This window comes from Nicotiana sylvestris, chromosome 2 (assembly GCF_000393655.2).
Source record: "Nicotiana sylvestris chromosome 2, ASM39365v2, whole genome shotgun sequence".
Lineage (NCBI taxonomy): Eukaryota > Viridiplantae > Streptophyta > Magnoliopsida > Solanales > Solanaceae > Nicotiana > Nicotiana sylvestris.
The window spans coordinates 149325716-149345910 of record NC_091058.1 but is presented as its reverse complement, the minus strand read 5'-3'; the positions used below and the strand labels follow the sequence as shown (position 1 = coordinate 149345910).

General features: G+C 39.5%; 2 protein-coding genes across 2 annotated transcripts; both read left to right on the top strand.

Annotated features, from left to right (window-relative positions):
* Positions 1-10571: 10571 nt before the first annotated feature.
* Positions 10572-11201, top strand: LOC138885774 (uncharacterized). Its single transcript, XM_070166753.1, has one exon. The coding sequence runs from the start codon at positions 10572-10574 to the stop codon at positions 11199-11201; it is 630 nt and encodes a 209-aa protein (XP_070022854.1).
* Positions 11202-11381: 180 nt separating this feature from the next.
* LOC138885773 (uncharacterized) lies at positions 11382-18564 on the top strand. Its single transcript, XM_070166752.1, has 2 exons — positions 11382-12063; positions 18518-18564. Exons 1-2 carry the CDS (start codon positions 11382-11384, stop codon positions 18562-18564), a joined length of 729 nt encoding a protein of 242 aa, XP_070022853.1.
* The last annotated feature ends 1631 nt before the right edge of the window (positions 18565-20195 follow it).

Here is a 20195-nt window from a genome sequence, read left to right as displayed (position 1 = left end):
AAAACATCCGGTAAATTTTTTGTGTTGAACCTGAATCGGTCCATGAAATCAGACGACATACTCACCTGGTTAGACCATTTCCCAAACGCCTCAAAGTTTGTTAGCATACCACTTTTGATGCCTTCTTCGATCCTTTCACCAAGTTTAATGATATCAGAGAATTCTTTCAATAACCATCAACCTTTCATAGTATTGCGGATCATGTGCTCTGACGAAGAACTTGTTCATCTATTCCTGGTCCAATATTGGTCTGACCTTGGCCGCTTCCAACCTCTATCGAGTAGCATACTCGCGGAAAGTCTCAGTGGGCTTCTTTTTGAGGTTCTAAATGTAGAAAACATCTGGTACATTTTCTGTGTTGAACCTAAATCGATCCATGAAATTAGACGTCATACTCACCCAGTTTGACCATTTCTTAGGATCCTTGCTAATGTACTAGGACAAAGCATCTCATGTAAGACTTCTCATAAAAAGCTTCATTTGGATCTTTTCATCATTTCCAACCCCGACAAATTTGTCACAATAGGTCCTTAGATGAACCTTGGGATTGCCTGTACCGTCAAATATCTCGAACTTGGGAGATTTGTAACCCTCTGGCAGTTCTACATACGGCTATATGCATAGGTCTTCATAATTCAAACCCTCTATCCCTTTGCCTCCTTCGACACCCTGAACCCGACTTGTCAATTTCTTGAGTTCCTCGGCCATGTTCTTGATGAGCAAGTCATTCTCAGTGGATTCTTGTGTATGGGAGGTTGGTTGAGGAGAGTGAGGTACGGTTTCCAAATATATAGGGTTGTTTTAGTGAGTGCTAGGAACCTGAGTGTAATGGTTGTCATTGGTTGAGTTTTGAGGATCGGGGATGGGTTGTGGTGTGTTCTGGGAGTGTGATAATTAGCAGTTGGTGGGTACTGGATTGGTTGATAGTGGTGTTATGGCAGAGTTGGTATCGACAAAGGATTGAGATTTTGAGGTGGAGTTGCATTTTGATGCGGTGCAGGAGGGTTTTGTGGATGCTGGTTTGGTGTGTTTTGGGGAGGCGCTGGGTTTTTGGTGTTTTGTTCGGTGACATCGGGGACATTCATGGTGAGGGATAGGTTTGCTAAGTTTCGGACCTACTCAAGTTCTCCCCGTAACTCCAATATCTTTTGTTCCAACCTCAAAACTAAATAATTTGGTGCCGGAATACTCTGACCATCTGAAGTTTCCACATTCTCAGCATTTTCCTCTCGAATACCACTTAAATCGTCCATTTTAGCTTCCCCTTTGCTCTTTGTATTACCTGGAGGAGTAGGAGGTGGAGGGCCTCTTGATCTGGTGTGATACGCTATGATGCCAGTATGTGCGAACTAACCTTAGGGGATGGGAATAAAGAATAAAGAAAAACAAAAGGTAAACAATTTAGTAATGATTCTGAAATATTTGTAGTATTTAAACCCATATTGTGGGAAGGTAAATTCGTGTCCTATTTTTGGAGCATCGTTGTGCCCGAGGTAGGCCTAGCTACAAATAGATTTGGAGAAATTTAGTACTAATAGTTGCCTCATTTCATTAATGTAAAAATAAACGACCCAAAATGACACTAAATAACATTACTAGTGGCACTTGGCCTTATTACATTTAAAAGAAAAGCAAGTAAACCTAAAGGACCCTCTTCAGACCGGATGCTGTTGTCGATCAACTCTCCCAGCTCGCACAGGTTCAGTAGTAAGAATGCCCTCTTTCGTTTCCGTCAGCGTTCAGGCAGTCGGTGACTCTCTTTCTTATTTCCCTTCTAATTCCATTAAACTGTACTCCAGATATTCCAGCCTTTCACTGGATTTAACAACTTTTTCTTTCCACTCATTAATCATTTCCATAACGGCCTTATGTTGCGCCATATGCTCAGTTTCAGACCCTCGAACTCTTTTGCACAGCTTGTTATATTTCACCTTTGCTTCGGCAAACTCATTTATGACCCTGTTTCTTGGACCAACCCTCGGGTCGAAGATTCCTGACAGATTATCATCCAACCATGAGGGGTAAAAATATGAGTGGCCCGCATGATATCGGTCTGACTCGATGGTATCCTTCTCCACAATAATCTTCAAAGTCCACATATGTTGTGCTTCATTCTTATATGGGATGGCGTCACCCTGGAAATCAGCTATGAAGTGACTCATTTTAGCGACCCGTAGTATGACCTGTATCCTACTTGCCTGTCTCATAACCCTGAGGGGAGCGTAAGAGTGTATCCCCCTTACCCCAATCAAAACCAAATGTGGGACATCCATGGATTTGATGATGAACTCGTCGGTGGGGAACCACTCGAACATCCACTGAACCTGGTCCTCAGTCAACTTGTTGAAGAATTGCACCCATCCCATAGCATCCTTAGGTTGAACAAACATGTCCGGAATGTAAGTCATTCTCTTAGGGTGATGGAAAGATATGTGGTCATTCCTCGACCTTCGTGGAAACTCTTGGCGGTATTGACCCCCTTGGAGATGTTCTAACAGCCAAACCTGTAGCAGCAAATTGCAACCCTCAAAGAATCTGGACCCCTTCTGACAGTGTTCCAAGGGCCGGTACATATTTACAACAATCATAGGGACAATAGTGTATGTATGTCCCTAGATCCCGTCCATCAAAGTTTTGGCCACCATGGCCAGCCTGGTATGGATTATATCCCTTTGGATTGGGAATACCAGCATGCCCAAGAAACACACAATGAACGCGAATACCCTACGATGAACCCAACCCAAGGAGGTGATTGAGAACTCATCATAAAAAATGTGGTACGAGCTACTATGACCGTATCTTTCATAGAGGAAGTCAAAAGGTATATAGGAGTTCTTGAGGCACTCCAAATCATCATTTTTCTTTAGCCCCGTCATTTTAAGGAACCCTCTAGCGGTGCAATTTTTAGGTGCTAACAAACCAGGGTTATCCCAAGGCAACCCAGCAAATCCTCTTATTTCTTCTAGAAGGGGAGTCATTTCTATGTCCCCAAAGCGGAACACGGCCCTTTCCTTGTCCCAAAACAGAGTGGCAGCCTCGATCAATATCTTGTTTGGTTGAAGATCCAATAGTGAAGGAAAATTCCCTAATACTTGTTTCACATGATTTTGATCACTTGAGGGAAGACCCCTCCACCAATCTAGCAAAAGTGGAGTTATGTTACCGACCATACCCAATATGGGGACTTCGTGCCTCATTTTCTGCAAAACAAAAGATGGTTAAGCCCTTTCCCCCTCCAGGTTCGCCTATTTATATAATAATGATTAGCATATTGGCACTTATTTCTCCAAAATTAATGCACACAATAGTGGTTTTGTCCGTTAGGATTATGGAAAACTCGATGGACTTTTGGACGAGTCTTGTCTTAAAGAGTTATTATGCAGACAACATATTAACCCGACTAGGTTTGACCATGATGCATGCATAATTAATTAGAGTAAGGTTGCTATAGAGGTCTAGACTAGGACCTTCAAGCGGATAACTTGAGGGGAAAAGGCACGGAACTGCTGAACGCGCCGCTGATCGACTAGTTTTACCGCAAATACGCCTTTCCGAAATTAAGGGGTGATATATAGGAAGAGGGCAAACACTCATCAGGAGTTGCTATATGATTGATTACGCACTAGTGGAATATGATGTTGAGCATGATTTATGTAACAATAAATAGCATGTTGTCAAGTATTTGCATGTTAAAAAAATCGATGAATATAGTATTTAGATAATTGAAAGACAATTATGGAAAAAGAAAACAAAGAGACAAGTCAGTTTTAGGAAATAAAGGAAATCATAAATGCTTGAAAATAGGCAGTTAAATCCAAATAAGGGGAGGGTGCATGCGATAAAGCATGCTTAAGACTAATTCACAAAAATAAGTTCGTTATGGTAAGAGCCTAAAATATCCCCAGCAGAGTCGCCATGCTGTCGCGCCCCCTTTTTCCTCTGCGAAAGTCCGGGTTTCAACATTCATTCAGAACAACTCGTTTCCTTTTAGCAATTAGGTGTTTGAAGATTCTCCATCTAACAGATTAAGGTGTGTTAGGGCACCTAGGGCAATTAACTCATGTAATCAGTTTACATTACTAGAGATTAGGGTAAGGGCTCGAAATAACCTTCAGAGGAAGGTGTTAGGCACCCCTCGAGGTCCATAATGGTGGGTCCCGACCGAACTTAGTTATGTGAATTAGTCATTTAACAAGTAAGCGGTCTAAGCATACATTTGCAAATAAAGGTGTTTACACAGTCTAAACGCATATTCAATCAAGAAAGTTTAGATGGTCTAAGCACACATAAATTAAGGAGGTTTGAACAGTCCAAGCATACATAAACCAAGAAGTTTAGGTAGTCTAAGTACACATATGTGAATTGGTGAAGGGAAGTCCTAAGTTGATTAGCCTATAGGATCAATCTGTGCAATACCCGGTAATCCTCCTCAACTAAAGGGGCTACACGTGACATTAGCGCGCAGGTCATCATATCCTTTCACTACTCATTACCCTCCCCTTAGTGGTTATATATAGGGGTGTGCATTCGAATCGGTCTATTGATAAATCGAATCGATTATTTGTTATCGGTTTATCAATTTATCGATTTCGATTTCGATTTTGTCCTCTTTGGTTATCGGTTTATCGATAAACCGATAAGTTATTCCAATATATATATATATTTACCCTTATTCTATAATACCCTTTCCTTTACTCTAAGTCTCTAACCCTATTATTTCATCTACCACATTTAAGGAATGATCATATTTAAAGCTCAAGGGAATGAAGTTCAAATTAATGGAAAATAGAATTAGCCGTGATGATGTACTTTTATTTTTTCAAACCGTTGGAGTGTTGATGACATACATTTGATTCCTTACTTTAGTTTCGTTGTATGTGCTTCTTGACACAATTTTTATGTTATAAATGGTGTTCGTCTTATTTTAGCTTCTTTTTGTCCATATTAGTTAGGCGTGTTTATAGCAATATACTTTCCGTGGAATTTCGCAAATTTTCTTATTGGTGTAATCGATAACTAAATCGATAAGCCCCAAAAATCAATAAATTGAAATCGAAAAAATCGAAACCTTATTGAAACGATAACGATAAGCATATGTACAAATCGATAATCGATAAGTAATTATCGATAAGGGTCAAAATCGAATCGATAAATCGAATGCACACCCCTAGTGTAGATAAGTGAGTTTAATTAATGAACTCTAAGCGTGCTTTACCCGTCCCTTCCTTGTGGTCCCGGAGGCATTTAGGACCTCTATACTTAGGCAGTTCTAGACACTCCTAAGGTATTTAAAAGGTAAAATCTAAGTGACAACAAAGAACACATAGGACTGTCAAATAGGAAACAATTAGGGGGCTCATGTTTGCCTCCACACATAATCATATACATAGCACGTCTCAAAACAAACTGTTTTTAAAGAAAATCAGAAAGCCTTAGACCATGATATCTAGATGAACATCACAGATACAGAATATGCAACAATATTTAAAGTGAAGTGGCAGAACCTTTAGTCAGCTTGTCTATTGATTTTATAGCCTGTTAAACCTGGATAATTTCATGCATAAATAGAACCTGATTTCACATTTATTTAATGGCCTAACGCTTGCCTAGGCGTGGGTCTATATGCAGTCATAATCTGGGAAATAATTAAATAGTTTGAAATTATTTAGTCTTATAGGCATGCTGATCTAAGTGTCAATATTATAAAAAACTGATTTTATGCACGTTTACACTAGGATGCGATATCTATGTGTTGGACTGTTTTAAACCTTTTTATAGACAGTTATCTATTCAAAATGACGTAGGCATGGTTTTTTTAGAGCCCAATGCAAACAAAGTCTTAAATCAGGTTTTCTAATGCACATAGAGATGATCATTTTTATTAAGCAGTTTAATGACATGATTTCCAGGTGATAACAACTTATGTAGAGTCGGAGAAAGAAGTGATGAACTAATAACACGTTTCTAAAATGCGAAATATAAACGTGAGTGTCCTAAGGCAGGCTTTCTAATGCAAATATTATGGACTAATGACATGTTTTGATGCAAGCAACAAAGCATATAGGCCTAGAACATAATTTGTATCATAACATGCACTCAAAGCAGGATTTCTGTTGCAAACATGATTTCTAAGCATAATTTATATAATTTATATATATATAAGCTAAGCATGATTTCTATTATGCAATAACCTAAAGCATGGTATCTACCCAATTTCCTACAAACATCATATATGATCCCTCCCTTTTACTAATCACTCCAACATTTGTTTATAAATAATATTATAACATACCAGGAACAAATGAATTACATAAGTAAATGAAACTATATTATAGGGAGCCTAAATCAGGCCCAAAGTAAACCTTGGGATGCCAGGCCTTCAACTGAATCTCAGAAGCTAAAGATCTCACAGCCAATAATGTGTGTCTTGGTATGTTAGAGTTTCCTGAGGGCCTCAAGGATCCCGGGCAGTGCTCACACCAAGACCATTTCATAAAGTGGGGATTGGTTATGTGCAGTGTGGAAGGGCCAGCCCTGGTATGCCAGAGTTCATAAAGATCTCAAGGATCCCTAAGTAGTACTCATACCAGAGTGGCAGAACTTAATAATCTAGGAGTAGGGTTAGAGTGTTTGACATAGTTTTGAAAGACTTAGTGAAACAATTTAGAAGTGGAAAGATTCAGAAATAATTTGAAAGATACTAGGAGAGTGCTAGGAGTAGGAGCAGCAGTTTGAAATCATTTTGAGGAAAAACATACTCAGCAAACAACCTAATTAATCACAAAATACCCAAATTCACTTAACAAGCAGACTTGCAAACAAGGGGGTGAAGGGGATTTGGAAACATATAGGGTTCAAACATACAACAGGGTCTAGGGGAACATCTAGATCAACAACTGTACAGAACAAACAAGAGTCTAATAGTTCAGAGACTTAATAACTAGGCATGATAAGAAGCACATAGTCATGTTGATGACAAAGTGTGTGTTCATTAGCATCAAACAAGTATACTAGACAACTAAATTATCAACATGATTACATCAATTAAAGAGGGTGAACAGGGGATGAATAACATGTTGTTAGAATATCATACAATCAAGTGAGACTTAGGCATGCTGACTACACATTTAACAAGAGAAGGCAGAATTTAAACATGCTGACTAAAGCAGTAAACATGGAAACAATTGAGTAACTAGTATAGGAGTAAGCATGGATGTATAGACATGGAACACATAGAGTTGAATTTCAGAATTTAACTAAAGACATACTAGTTAAAGAAGAGAATGCAAAATGTAAAAAATAGGGCAGTTCTACTATCTAGCCTTGATTTTCAGCCGGCTAGACCAACAGTCAGCACAAGTAGCAAAGAAAGAAGAGAGAGTTTGAATGTACATGTGTGTTCTTGTGTTGAAGGAACAGAATGAGAGTGCTTATATAGCAATTCAAGAGTAGAGCCAATAAGGTAAAAGAATCATAAATCAGCAAATTAAGGGCAATCAGAATCCCATCGTATAAGTAGTTCAGAATAAACTCCTTTAGTTAAGGGTAATTGATCAATTGGTAATAATAGGGGTCTATTTAAAGAAAGAATCCCAATTATACCATGTAAAGGAATCAGTAAGAATCCACAAAACCATGCGGATAGCTTATTAAGGAGAGGTAGGTGAAGTATTACAAATAAGGTAATGGAAGTAATTAATCAATGCTTGATTGGAGATAGGAAATTAGGGAATTATACAAAAAATAGCTCTAATTGAATCTCAAATAAGGAAAGAAGTAGGTTTAATAGTCATTTAGGGTTAGAGCCCATAAATAAAACAATCAATCATGCGAATAAGACAATCAAAGATAATCAATGACCAATCAAAGGTATGTAACCCATAAATAGGCAAGAGATGCAAATTATGAGCCTCAAGGCTAAGGGAAACAAACAGAAATCAGCAAAATACTTCAATAAATAAATGAAACCCCATATAAAATAACAGACAAGAGGTTGAAATCAAACAATGAATAGTCAGTCAATTGAACCAGAAACATAATCATGCGAGAAAGATTAAATAAAACATGAGGATCTCATAAAACCCTTTTGCGAAAACAGAAGAAGTAGAAGAACCTTAATTTAAAAAAACTTAGAGTTGATTGACAGTATAGAGGTCAAAGAACCCTTAAAGAAAACAGCCATGGAAACTTGAAAGAACTTCAAACATACAGGGATTCAGACAACAAAAGTTATAGAAATCAAAAGCCTAAGGTAGCATGCTAAAAATAGGTTAGTAGTAGAGAAGTAAAAGATCCTTAATGAAAAACCATGGGAATTTGAAAACACTTTAGATACACATAGATTCAACCAACAAACAACAAGAAAACCAAACCCGAATATGACAAAGTGCTCAAACAATCGGTTAATCAGTAAAGAAATAAGATCTGGACAGCTTCAAGTCCAAACATTAGGTTTTGAAGAAAAGAGAAAGGGTAATGAGAATCTGGTCTTTGAATCAGAGATTTGAGCCGTAAAACATCGATAGAGAGCACTCACAGACCATAGATAGACTCTTGGAGAGTTTTGAACAAGATCTGGACTAGATATCTTCGGGGTCCCTCCAAGAAATCACAAAATCAAGTAACTAGGGAAAATAGGAGACAAGTAGAAGTCTCACAGCCATGGAAATCCGTAGATCGAACAGGAATGAAAGGGATTAGGGCTAGTTTTGGGTGGCAGCGGATAGGGTTAAGGTTGGATCTTAGAGAGACGGAGAGGATTAGGGATTCTATGGAGGCTGTTTGGTAATAATGGGTATGGTTTAAGGGGTTGTTTGATTAAAAAAGGTAAGAACAAATAAGGGTTGTTGATCTCGTTTGATTAAAAATGGTAAGAACAAATAAGGGCTGTTGATCTCAAAGATCAACGGCCAGGGTTAGGAGGGGCCCTGGTCGGGTTAGGTTTAATTGGGGTTGGGTTCAATTTGTTTGGGCCTGGTCTTAGTGGGTTAGGTCCGAAAATTAGAGAAATTAAAAGGCTATTTGTCAAATACCTAAATAATTGTTAAAACAAATTTTATAAAATAATTAACAATAAAAAAAAAAAAATTTCAAGCACAAAGGTAGTTTAAAATAATTATTCAATATTTTAAAAATATAATGGACCAATTTCTGATAAAATAATGCAGTGATGTATGCATGGGCTAAAATTGCAAAATTATTGCAATTGTAACCAAAAGGTGTAAATCTGGCCATTTGTGAAAATAATTTGAATTTAATATGGCTATAAATAGCAAAATTAAATCAATGAAATGTTGTAGAGCCACTTGTGATGCAATTTTGTAATTATTTATATAAATAATATACTAGAATAAATTAATTTAAAAAATATAAAAACTATGGAAAAATATCAATTGACGCTAATGCATAGTTTTGAAAGTAGATATGCACTTTAAAATACTATTGAAAAAAGTTGGGTATCAACAGCTCCTACCAGGCTTGCTTTTAGTTGCATACCTGCTGCTGCTCCGGAGACTTCAAGGTATATTTGTCGCGTCTGAAGGCCTCGGAGTCCCCTTCAATCTCTTTTGTGTTGTCATTCCTTACATATTCTAGATATTGATGTATAGAACATTTAGAAAAATCTTTGAAGCTTGTGACTTATGGTGTTCCAGGTCTTTGGGAGATTTTGTGCATATATTTCGAGAGTTGGTTATTGTACATGCCAAGCGGCATCTTTATCATTTATTTAATATATGTTGTTGTTAGTAGTTAAGGTTTTGCTTTTAGTATTTGGATATTTCTGCAAATGTTAGGCTTACCTAGTCGTAGAGACTTGGTGTCGTCACGACATCTCATGAAGCTAAGATTGGGTTGTTACAAGTTGGTATTAGAGCTCTAGGTTCATAGGTGTCGTGAGTCAGAAGCAAGTTTAGTAGAGTCTCGCGGATCGGTACAGAGACATTTGTACTTATCTTCGGGAGGCTATGGAACTGTTAGGAGAATTTCACTTATTTTGATTCCTTGTCGTGCAAAAAATTGTTGACTTCAAAATTCTAAACTTCTATCTTCTATACTTTAACAGATGGTGAGGACATGTACAGCCGGATCAGAATACCAGGCACCTGATCCCCCTGCTAGAGCCGCTATAGGCTAGGGCTGGGTAGAGGCCGAGGACATTCACATGTTGCAGCCAGAGCACCCGCACGAGTAGCTACAGAGGAGCCACTAGTAGCTCCAGTCGGTGCGCAAGCCCCTGAGATGCCTACTGCTACAGCAGCTCTTCAAGAGACCCTTGCATAGTCCCTGAGCTTGTTTGGTACTCTCGCTCAGGCAGGATTGATTCCCCAAATTCCTACCACATCTCAGGCCGGGGGAGGAGCACAGACTCTCGCTGCCCGCACCCCAAAGCAGCGAGTTCTGGTCGATCATATTTCAGAGGTTATACCGGTGCCCCCTGTAGCCCCAGTTCAGCCCGAGGGTAGGGTAGCAATTTCTAAGGAGGAGCAGCGTAGGCTCGAGAGGTAAAAGAAGTACAACCCTCCTACTTTCAGCGGTTTAGCGATAGAGGATGCTCAGGGTTTTCTCTAGGAATGCCACCGCATCCTTCATACTATGGGCATAGCGGAGTTGAGTGGAATTTTTTTATTGTGTTCCAGCTTAGAAGAGCATCCTATCAGTGGTGGAGTGCTTATGAGTTAGATAATCCGACTGAGGCAGCTTCACTTACATGGACTCAGTTCTCGGATATGTTTTTGAGGGAGTATGTTCTCCAGAGCCTCAAAGATGCATGGCGCGCCGAGTTTGAGAAGTTGCGCCAGGGTGCTATGACTGTGTCAGAGTATGTATTTCACTTTAATGATTTGGCTAGACATGCACCGACCTTGGTTGCTACAGTTCGACAGAGGGTTCATCGGTTTATTAAGGGGCTCCATCCCAGCATCAGGATTAGCATGGCCCAGGAGTTGGAACAGGAGGTCGTGAGTATTACTAGGAGAGTGGAGTGCATGCTTACTCGAGAGATGGAGGAGAGAGAGGCCAAGAGGTCTCGGGAGACTGGCACTTATTCTGGTGCTCATGCCACAGCTGTAGTTCGACATGGAAGGGGCTATGTGAGACGCCCTGTTCATTCAGTACTTCCAGCTGGCAGTGGTATTCCGGCTACTCCTAGGCCCCAGGAGCCTTATTATTCACCACTAGTATCTAGTGTACCTCCTACATGAGGTGCTTTTAGCGGTCAGTCCAGCAGATTTGGCCCGAGTCAGCCACACCAGCCACGCTCTCCGAGAGCTTGTTTTGAGTGTGGTGACACTCTCCATATGGTGAGGGATTGCCCCAAACTTAGGAGGGGTATACTTGCACAGACTTATCAGGACCCGCGTGCTTTACTAGGTCCTTAGGCTATGATTCCAACACCAGCTACTACTCCACCTGCTCAGCCAGCTCGAGGTGGAGGTCGGGGAAGTAGAGGTCGCCCTAAAGGGGGAGGCCAGGCTAGATACTATGATCTTCCTTCTCGTACAGAGGCTGTTGCTTCTGATTCTATCATTACAGATACTGTTTCGGTCTATCAAAGATATGCTTCGATTTTATTTGCTCCATGCTCCACTTATTCCTATGTGTCATCTTATTTTACTCCGTATTTGGGCATATCCCGTGATTTTATGAGTTCTCCTATTCATGTATCTACACCCGTGAGAGATTCATTTGTTGTTGACTATGTGTATTGGTCATGTTTAATTGTTATTAGTGGTTTTGAGACCAGAGCCGATTTATTATTGCTTAGTATGGTAGATTTTGATATTATCTTGGGCATGGATTTGTTGTCTCCCCATTATGCTATTCTTGATTCTCACGCCAAGACTGTGACGTTGGCTATGCCAGGATTACCGTGGTTAGAGTGGAGGGGTACCTTAGATTACACTCCTAGCAGAGCTATTTTATTTCCTAAAGCCGAACGAATTGTTGAGAAGGGGTGTGATGCATATCTAGCTTATGTGAGAGATGTCAGTAATGATACCCCTACAGTTGAGTTAGTCCCAGTAGTGAGGGATTTTCCTGATATATTTCCAGCTGATCTTCCAGGTATGTCTCCTGATAGAGATATCGACTTTGGTATTGATTTGTTGCAGGGCACTCAACCCATCTCTATTCCTCCATATCGTATGGCTCCTCCTGAGTTGAAGGAGATGAAGGAACAGTTACAGGAATTGCTTGATAAGGGATTTATTCCACCTAGTGTGTCACCTTGGGGTGTTCCGGTCTTGTTTGTGAAGAAAATAGATGGTTCTATGCGCATGTGCATTGATTATCGCCAGTAGAAATAAGTTGACCTATTTGATCAGTTATAGGGTACTAGAGTGTTTTCCAACATTGACTTGCGTTTAGGTTATCATAAGTTGAAGATTCAGGAGACAGATATCCCGAATACTGCTTTCGGGACTCGGTATGGTCTTTACGAGTTCCTTGTGATGTCATTTGGGCTGACCAATACCCAGTAACATTTATGCATTTGATGCATAGTGTATTTTGGCCCTATCTTGACTCTTTCGTCATTGTGTTTATGACAATATTCCCATAGTCGGGAGGATCATGAGCAGTACTTGAGGACTGTGCTTCAGACCTTCAGAGAAAAGAAGTTATATGCAAAATTCTCAAAGTGTGAGTTCCGGTTAGATTCAAGATGCATAGCGGATTGGTCTCGGCATGGTGTTGATGCAGGACCGTAGGGTGATTGACGACATGTCCAGACAGCTGAAGGTGCATGAAAAGAACTATCCTGTCCATGACCTTGAGTGAGCAGCTTTTGTTCATGCCTTGAAGATTTAGCGGCACTATTTGTACGATGTCCCTTGTGAGATCTACACTGATCATTAGAATTTGAAGTATCTGTTCAAGAAAAAGTATCTTAACTTGCGTCAACAGAGGTGGTTAGAGCTGCTTAAGGATTATGATATAACTATTCTGTACCATCGCGGGAAGGCCAATGTGGTGGCCGATGCCTTGAGTCGCAGGGCAGAGAGCCTAGGGAGCTTAGCATATTTACCAGCAATAGAGAGGCCATTGGCACTGGATGTTCAAGCCTTAGTCAACCAGTTTGTTAGATTGGATATTTCTTAGCCCAGTCGAGTTTTACCTTGTGTGATCTCCCAGTCTTCTTTTTATGATTGTATCAAGGAGCGTCAGTATGATGACCCCCATCTGATTGTTCTTAAGGACACGGTTCAGTCGGGTGATGCTAAGGAGGTCACTATTGGTGATGATGGTGCATTGAGGATGCAGAGCAGGCTATGTGTTCCCAATGTAGACGGATTGCGGGATTTAATTCTTCAAGAGGCTCACAGCTCACGGTACTCCATTTATACGGGTTCCACGAAGATGTATCAGGACTTAAGGCAGCATTATTGGTGGTGGAGGATGAAGGACATAGTGAAATATGTAGCCCGATGTCTAAATTACCATCAAATGAAGTATGAGCATCAGTAGTCGGGTGGATTGCTTCAGAAGTTGGAGATTCCAGAGTGGAAATGGGAGCGGATCACAAAGGATTTTGTTGTTGGACTCCCACGAACTCAGCAGAAGTTTGATGCAATTTGGGTGATTATGGATAGACTGACCAAGTCGGCTCATTTCATTCCTATGATGACTACTTATTCTTCCGAGCTGCTGGCTCAAGTTTATATCCACAAGATTTTTTGGCTTCATAGCGTACCGGTATCTATCATCTCCAACCGGGGTACGCAGTTTACATCACGATTATGGAGGGTCGTACAACATGCGTTAGGTACTCGAGTTTAGTTGAGCATAGCATTTCACCCTCAGACGGACGGACAGTCCGAGCGCACTATTCAGATATAAGAGGATATGCTTTGTGCGTGTGTGATGGAGTTTAAAGGTTCTTGGGATCAGTTTCCATTTGTGAAGTTTTCTTACAACAACGGTTATCAGTCAAGCTTTTAGATGGCACCATATAAGGCTCTGTATGGTAGGTGGTGTCGGTCCCCAATAGGTTGGTTCGAACTTGGCGAGGCTAGATTATTGGGTACAGACTTAGTTTAGGATGCTTTGGAGAAGGTTAAGGTGATTTAGGATAGGCTTCTCACACCCTAGTCCAGACAGAAGAGTTATGCGGACTGGAAGATTCGTGATGTTGCATTCATGGTTGGAGAGCGGGTCTTGCTCCGTGTTTCACCTATGAAGATCGTTATGATGTTCAAAAAGAAGGGAAAGCTGAGCTGAAGGTTTATTGGCCCATTCGAGGTGTTGCAGCAAGTTGGGAAGGTTGTTTATGAGCTTGCCTTGCCTCCCAGTCTAGCAAGAGTTCATATGTATTCCATGTTTCTATGCTCCGGAAGTAGCACGATGATCCATCTCAGGTGTTGGATTTTAGCTCCGTCCAGTTGACAAGGATCTATCTTATGTGTAGGAGCCGGTGGCTATTTTGGACAGGTAGGTTCGAAAGTTGATGTCTAAGAATATTGATTTAGTGAAGGTTCAGTGGAGGGGTCAGTCGGTCGAGGAGGCGACTTGGGAGATCGAGCATGATATGTGCAGTCGTTATCCTCATCTTTTCACCACTTCAGGTATGTATCTATGCTCGTTCGAGGATGAACAATTATTTTAAGATAGGGTGGATGCAACGACCCGGTCGGTCGTTTTGAGAGTAATAGCGCTGATATCCTCTTTACTGCTTCCACCGTATCTTTTTCTGCTTATGTGACTTGCCGAGAGGTTTTATTTTTGGTTTTGGAGTATTTTGGGACACTTAGTCCCTAAAACAGAAGCTTAAGCATTAAGATTTTGACTGTAGTAAGAACTGTGTGAAAATGACTCCGCAATGGAGTTTCGTCGGTTCCGTTAGCTCTATTGGGTAATTTTGGACTTAAGAGCGTGTCCGGACTGTGAATTGGAGGTCTATAGCTGATTTAGGCTTGAATAGCGAAAGTTAAATTTTTGGAGATTTTGACTGGAAGTGAACTTTTTGATATCGGGGTAGGGTTCCAATTCTGGAAGTTGGAGTAGGTCCATAATGTTGAATATGACTTGTGTGCAAAATTTGAGGTCAATCAGACAAGGTTTGATAGGTTTCGGCATCGATTATGGAAATTTGAAGTTTCAACTTTATTAAGTTTGGATTGGAGAGTGATTCTTGTTTTTTGTTGTTTGAGGTGTTTCGAGGGATCGACTAAGTTCGTATTGTATTTTAGGACTGGTAGGTATGTTAGGTTGAGGTCCCGGGGGCCTCATGTTGATTTCGTGTGGTTAACGGATCATTTTTGGACTTGGGAGAATTGCAGAATTTTTTTGGTTTCCAGTTGCTGGTTTCCTTCTTCGCGTTCGCGAGAAGAGCACCACGTTCGCGTAGAGCGGCTGGAGGCGGGAGGAAGATTATTCTTCGCGTTCGCGAATAGGGGCCATGTTCACGAAGGTTTGTTAGGTAGTGTATCGCGAACGCGTAAAGATCATCGCGTTCACGTAGAGGAAGTAGAGCAGTTGGGACCCCAAGGCTTTGTTCTACATGTTCGCATAGTGGAGATCGCGTTCGCGAAGCATCAGAAAGTGGAAGGCATGCATTCGCGAGAGGTCATTCACATTCGTGAAGGAGGGATTGTGGTCAGTGAGATTTTGTTCTACTCGAACGCGAGGGTATGGTCGTGTTCACGAAGAAGAATTTGCCTGGGCAGAATATAACGTTTCAAAAATGAGGGTTTGGTTATTTTTATCAAAACTTGAGTCCAAACCACCTTCGTCAATTCGATAGCACATCTTCTCCCAGGAGCTCTAATGATAATTGTTTTTCTCTTCCTTTTGGCCCCAAAAGAAGTTAGAAAAATACCTTTTCATTTGGGCAAAAAAAAAATACATGGTACCATTGCGGAGATTAAATGAAGAGCCCGAGATTGCAAAATATGGTTGATGATTATAAATTTACAACCAGCTGAGAGCATTTTGCCTTACCACCCTCCAGTTTATTGAGAATCTTAGTTGCATAATCTGAAAAATAGCTAATATTTTCCATACTGTGTAAATTGGGTGTCCCAGGTAAGTGAAGGGAAAATTTTGATGTTTGTACCCTTTCCATCCCTTCAATCTACCCCTTATAGAAGGATCTATGTTGTTGTGAGTGAGGAAAAAACTCATTTCTTTATTAATATCTTGACCTGAAGCATCCTGATATTATCTTAGTTGATTCATGATGAGATTAATAGACTTCTTATGGATTGAGAAGAAGAGAATAATGTCATCACCGTAACTAAGGTGATTGATCTATGGTCCTCTTTTGTTCATAGCGAAACCAATGAAGTTCTGGTTCGTATGAAGTTGATTGAGTGCTTTAGATAAGAGTACGTCGTAAGACAATTGATGTGAGCTCAGAAATGAGATCATTTTTGAAAGTACAAAAAGTAAGTTAACTATGGTACGTTGGAGGTTACAAATCTTTACGATCATGGATAACAAGTATCAAGAGAGCTGAAAGGCTTAGAAGCTAAACAAATTGAAGACAATAAGTTTCGTCGAATGTCGACAAGTTGGGAATATTAAAAAAGTACTTTTGGGGCGATACCATGGTTCTTAACATGATAATGAGATTATGTTATAAGTTATTTTAGTCGTATGATAGTCTTATATTACGTTTTGAAGTCAAGCGAGTTATGGAACAAAAGTTGTTAAAAGTCATCACATGTTACATTCATAATGTACTGAAAATTAGGTCAAATATAGCAGAGCTTTTCTCTTAATATACATGGAAATACACGATGATCCACATACAAAATTGATTATCTACGATCTAGTTTCTATATTATTAAACCGTTTATTGATACGACATTAGAGTAGAGAGATATTCACATTTTTGAGACTGCACAAGCAGCTCCCAATGGGACCCACTTAGGTGGTGGTGGTCGGCTTACTTCACTTTAAAAATGATTTGGACGATGTTTATTTCTCATTTTTCAACCCAACCTCATCCCCACACTCCTCCTAACCCTCCTAAACAAATACCTTAAGAGTTTGAAGTGATTACACCATATTTTAACATAAAAAGTTATTTCTAGTGAAGAACAACACCTCTCTGAGGTTGTGTTGTCACTAAGGATAATTGTAAGATGTGTTTGGCTGAAATTTCAAGTTGTTACTACTAGCTAAGGAGAGTATAACAACCTACTAATTTTTCTTAAGCTTGCTTCTATGTTGGTTAAGTTGTTAGGATGATAAACTACAATATAATACTTGAACTAGTTTGAGATGTTGTTGTTCTTGAGAATTAATTTGAAAGTTGCTCTTATGGATTTTAAGTGATTGGACATAATGGAAAATAAGTTGGCTATAATATTGTTAGTAAGATTATGTTGTTTTACATGTCAATCTTGCTGAGGAAATTGGTAACTAGAAAAGAAATGGCTATAAAGCACTTGGAAGTTGTCCATAATGATATTATCTTGTATTAGGCTATTTCAGGTAACTTTGAAATTGAGTACAAGGTTGAAAATCCTTTAAAGGTATTGGTTATTAAACTAGATATATTACTAAGTTCAAGAATGATGGATAATGGGGTTGAAGTGTGCTAAAGGAATTTAATCCGAGCTTGTCGCTCGTCGTGATGTGATGATGACTTGTTAATGAAATATTTTATACACTATTGTTGATGCTATTCTTATTTTATTGCTCTGGTTGTTGCTATTGCTATATGGTATTAGAAGAGGCCCTTGTTGCAGGGGAGATGCTGCCCAAATTTATATAAACGAGCTGCTAGTTTAAGTTGTGGACTTAGCCTTTACTCAGCACTAATTTTGAATCTCCTTATGCTATGGTAGATTGAGTTTATTTGTTTGAAGAATTTCTTAAAAGTTATTAAGGACTCAACGGAGTAAAGGTATGTTAAGGATATCCCTTCTTTCCTTTTGGCATGATACATATGATAAAAACGAAATGGGCAAACGCGCAACTTTCATAAATGACTCAATTCATAGAAGTACTCGGGGTGCCTATATTCTTGATTCCCCATGTGTCCTATTATTATATCGTCTGTTCATGGGTCTTAGAAAATACATAAGTTCCTAAAGTTCATCCGAAGGCATAATGATCTTAAGACATTCCGAGAGATCTTATTGACTTACTCCATTATACATTGCATTCATTTATATATGCGCATTTACCCATGACCACATGACGTTATATACGCATATATTATATGTATATAGGGTATGGTGAAAGGATACAGTGTTATATAAGTACCACCACCTGATCAGCTGGTATACGTTGATGATTTCGCCTACAGAGGCCGAGATGATATGATGGGATGCCCTTAGAGGCTTGATGATGTTATGTATGTGTATCTATGCATGGTATGTCATTTATACATATATGCATGACATTATAAGTGTTTCATGATTTAAAGAGCTACTTGGATTTATAGGTTGAGCCCTATACTCTATGTTTCTTGCATGTCCTTTATATACTGCTTTTCATGCCTTACATACTCGGTACATTATCCATATTGACGTCCTTTTTTTTGGGATGCTACGTTTCATGCCTGCAGGTTTTGATAGACAAGATGACAGTCTTCTTAGCAGGCTATTAGCTTAGTGGAAGGTGTTGGCGCACTCCACTTGCTCCGGAGTTACCTATTTGGTCAGTATGCTTTGGAGATGCAATGATTGGTATGGCGAGGCCCTGTCCCGACCTTTATGACGTTTATGTACTCTTAGAGGCTTGTAGATAGAGGTCATGTGTATTGATACTTGTAAGGCCTTGTCGGCCTATGGTTTGAGTGTACAAATGATCATGTCAGCCTTATCACATGTATAATTGTATATCATGTTGGGTCGTTCTATGTCGAATATTCCCTTACATTTTATTCTGTTTATCTTATGACGGCCCTTCTGGTCTACTTACCCCTGATGGTATGATAAGAAAGATATGTTACATTAGTACTCTGTTGAGTAAGGTACCGGGTGACTATCACAGCCCTGCGGTTTGGCTCATGACAAACTTGGTATCGGAGTAGTTCTTTCCTGAGGAGTCTACAAGTCGTGTCTAGTAGAGTCTTTTTTATGGGTGTGTTGTGCACCACACTTATAAGTAAGAGGATACAGGACATTTACGATTGTCACTCTTTCTTCTTACTCTAGATCGTGTGGTAGAGCTCAGTTGTAAGAATTTAAACTCCTTAATTCTACTTTATTCATAATACAACGATACCTACATCCACAAAGACAGTTGGTAAGAGATAAATGTGGTTGTGGAGGAGTTGAGTTAGAGGAACTCGATTTTGCATCATGTTTATGATGAGTAAATGTGAAGTCTTCAGCAGATCATGTGTATACTAAGACATGTAAGATTCTTGATAAGGATCCCTGAGGTATGAATATCTATCCACCCATATGGTTAAAAGCAATTAGAGAATCAGAAGGTGGATACAAGTTTCAATAAGTAAAAGAAGAAAGGTGAAGAAGGTACGAGGTATCCAGTTAGTGATGATTATCAGTATTTACAATTCAGGCAGAGAAATATAAGTATTATGAGTTACCTTCAACAGTAATAGAGATATGTACAATTGGCCACACCCATCTGAGTTATGCCCTATGGGAGCTAACATATATTGTTTAAGAGAAGGATGGGATATTAGGATCCAGTTGGGGTTAGAGTAACCCAAAATGATGGATAGATTGTTAGCATTAGCTGACATTTTCGAAGGATGTTGCAAACGTGGTAATAATTCTCCTTGTGAGACACCTCGATGGTGCACTCTTGAATAGCACATCTAGATATGAAATACTACAATGTCCAGAAAATATTTAGAAGATTGGCACTGGAATCCTGGAAGGGATAAATATTTACCTTTGTATGGCTCCCACTTTAGTAAAGAGAGAATGCTAGTTGACCCGAAGAGCCAGTAGATAGAGCAAGGGGATCTAAAAGCGAAAGAATGTTTTGTTAATGTTTTCAAAATAAGGTGATAGACAGAAATATTAGTAGGAGAATAAGAATATTGTAAATGAAGAATTATGAGTGAGATGTGATAAATAGGTGATAACAGTAAATAAAAATATGACACTATAACAGAGTCTATAGTCAAGTGAAGGAAAAGACAAGAGGTAACAGGCCTTGAGACAATAAAAGAGTATAGGCCAAAGGTCATATCCTTATTTCGAGAAATTAGTTTGTGACTCTAACGTGATTACTAGAAGGCTAATTTAGACCCCCAGAGTAACCAA

Bases quoted from the DNA above. Each gene is read 5' to 3' on its own strand.
- LOC138885774 (XM_070166753.1), top strand. From the start codon at position 10,572: ATGCCACCGCATCCTTCATACTATGGGCATAGCGGAGTTGAGTGGAAT.
- LOC138885773 (XM_070166752.1), top strand. From the start codon at position 11,382: ATGATTCCAACACCAGCTACTACTCCACCTGCTCAGCCAGCTCGAGGT. The intron at 12,064-18,517 runs GTATGTCTCCTG...TCATGCCTGCAG, and splicing joins ATTTCCAGCTGATCTTCCAG to GTTTTGATAGACAAGATGAC.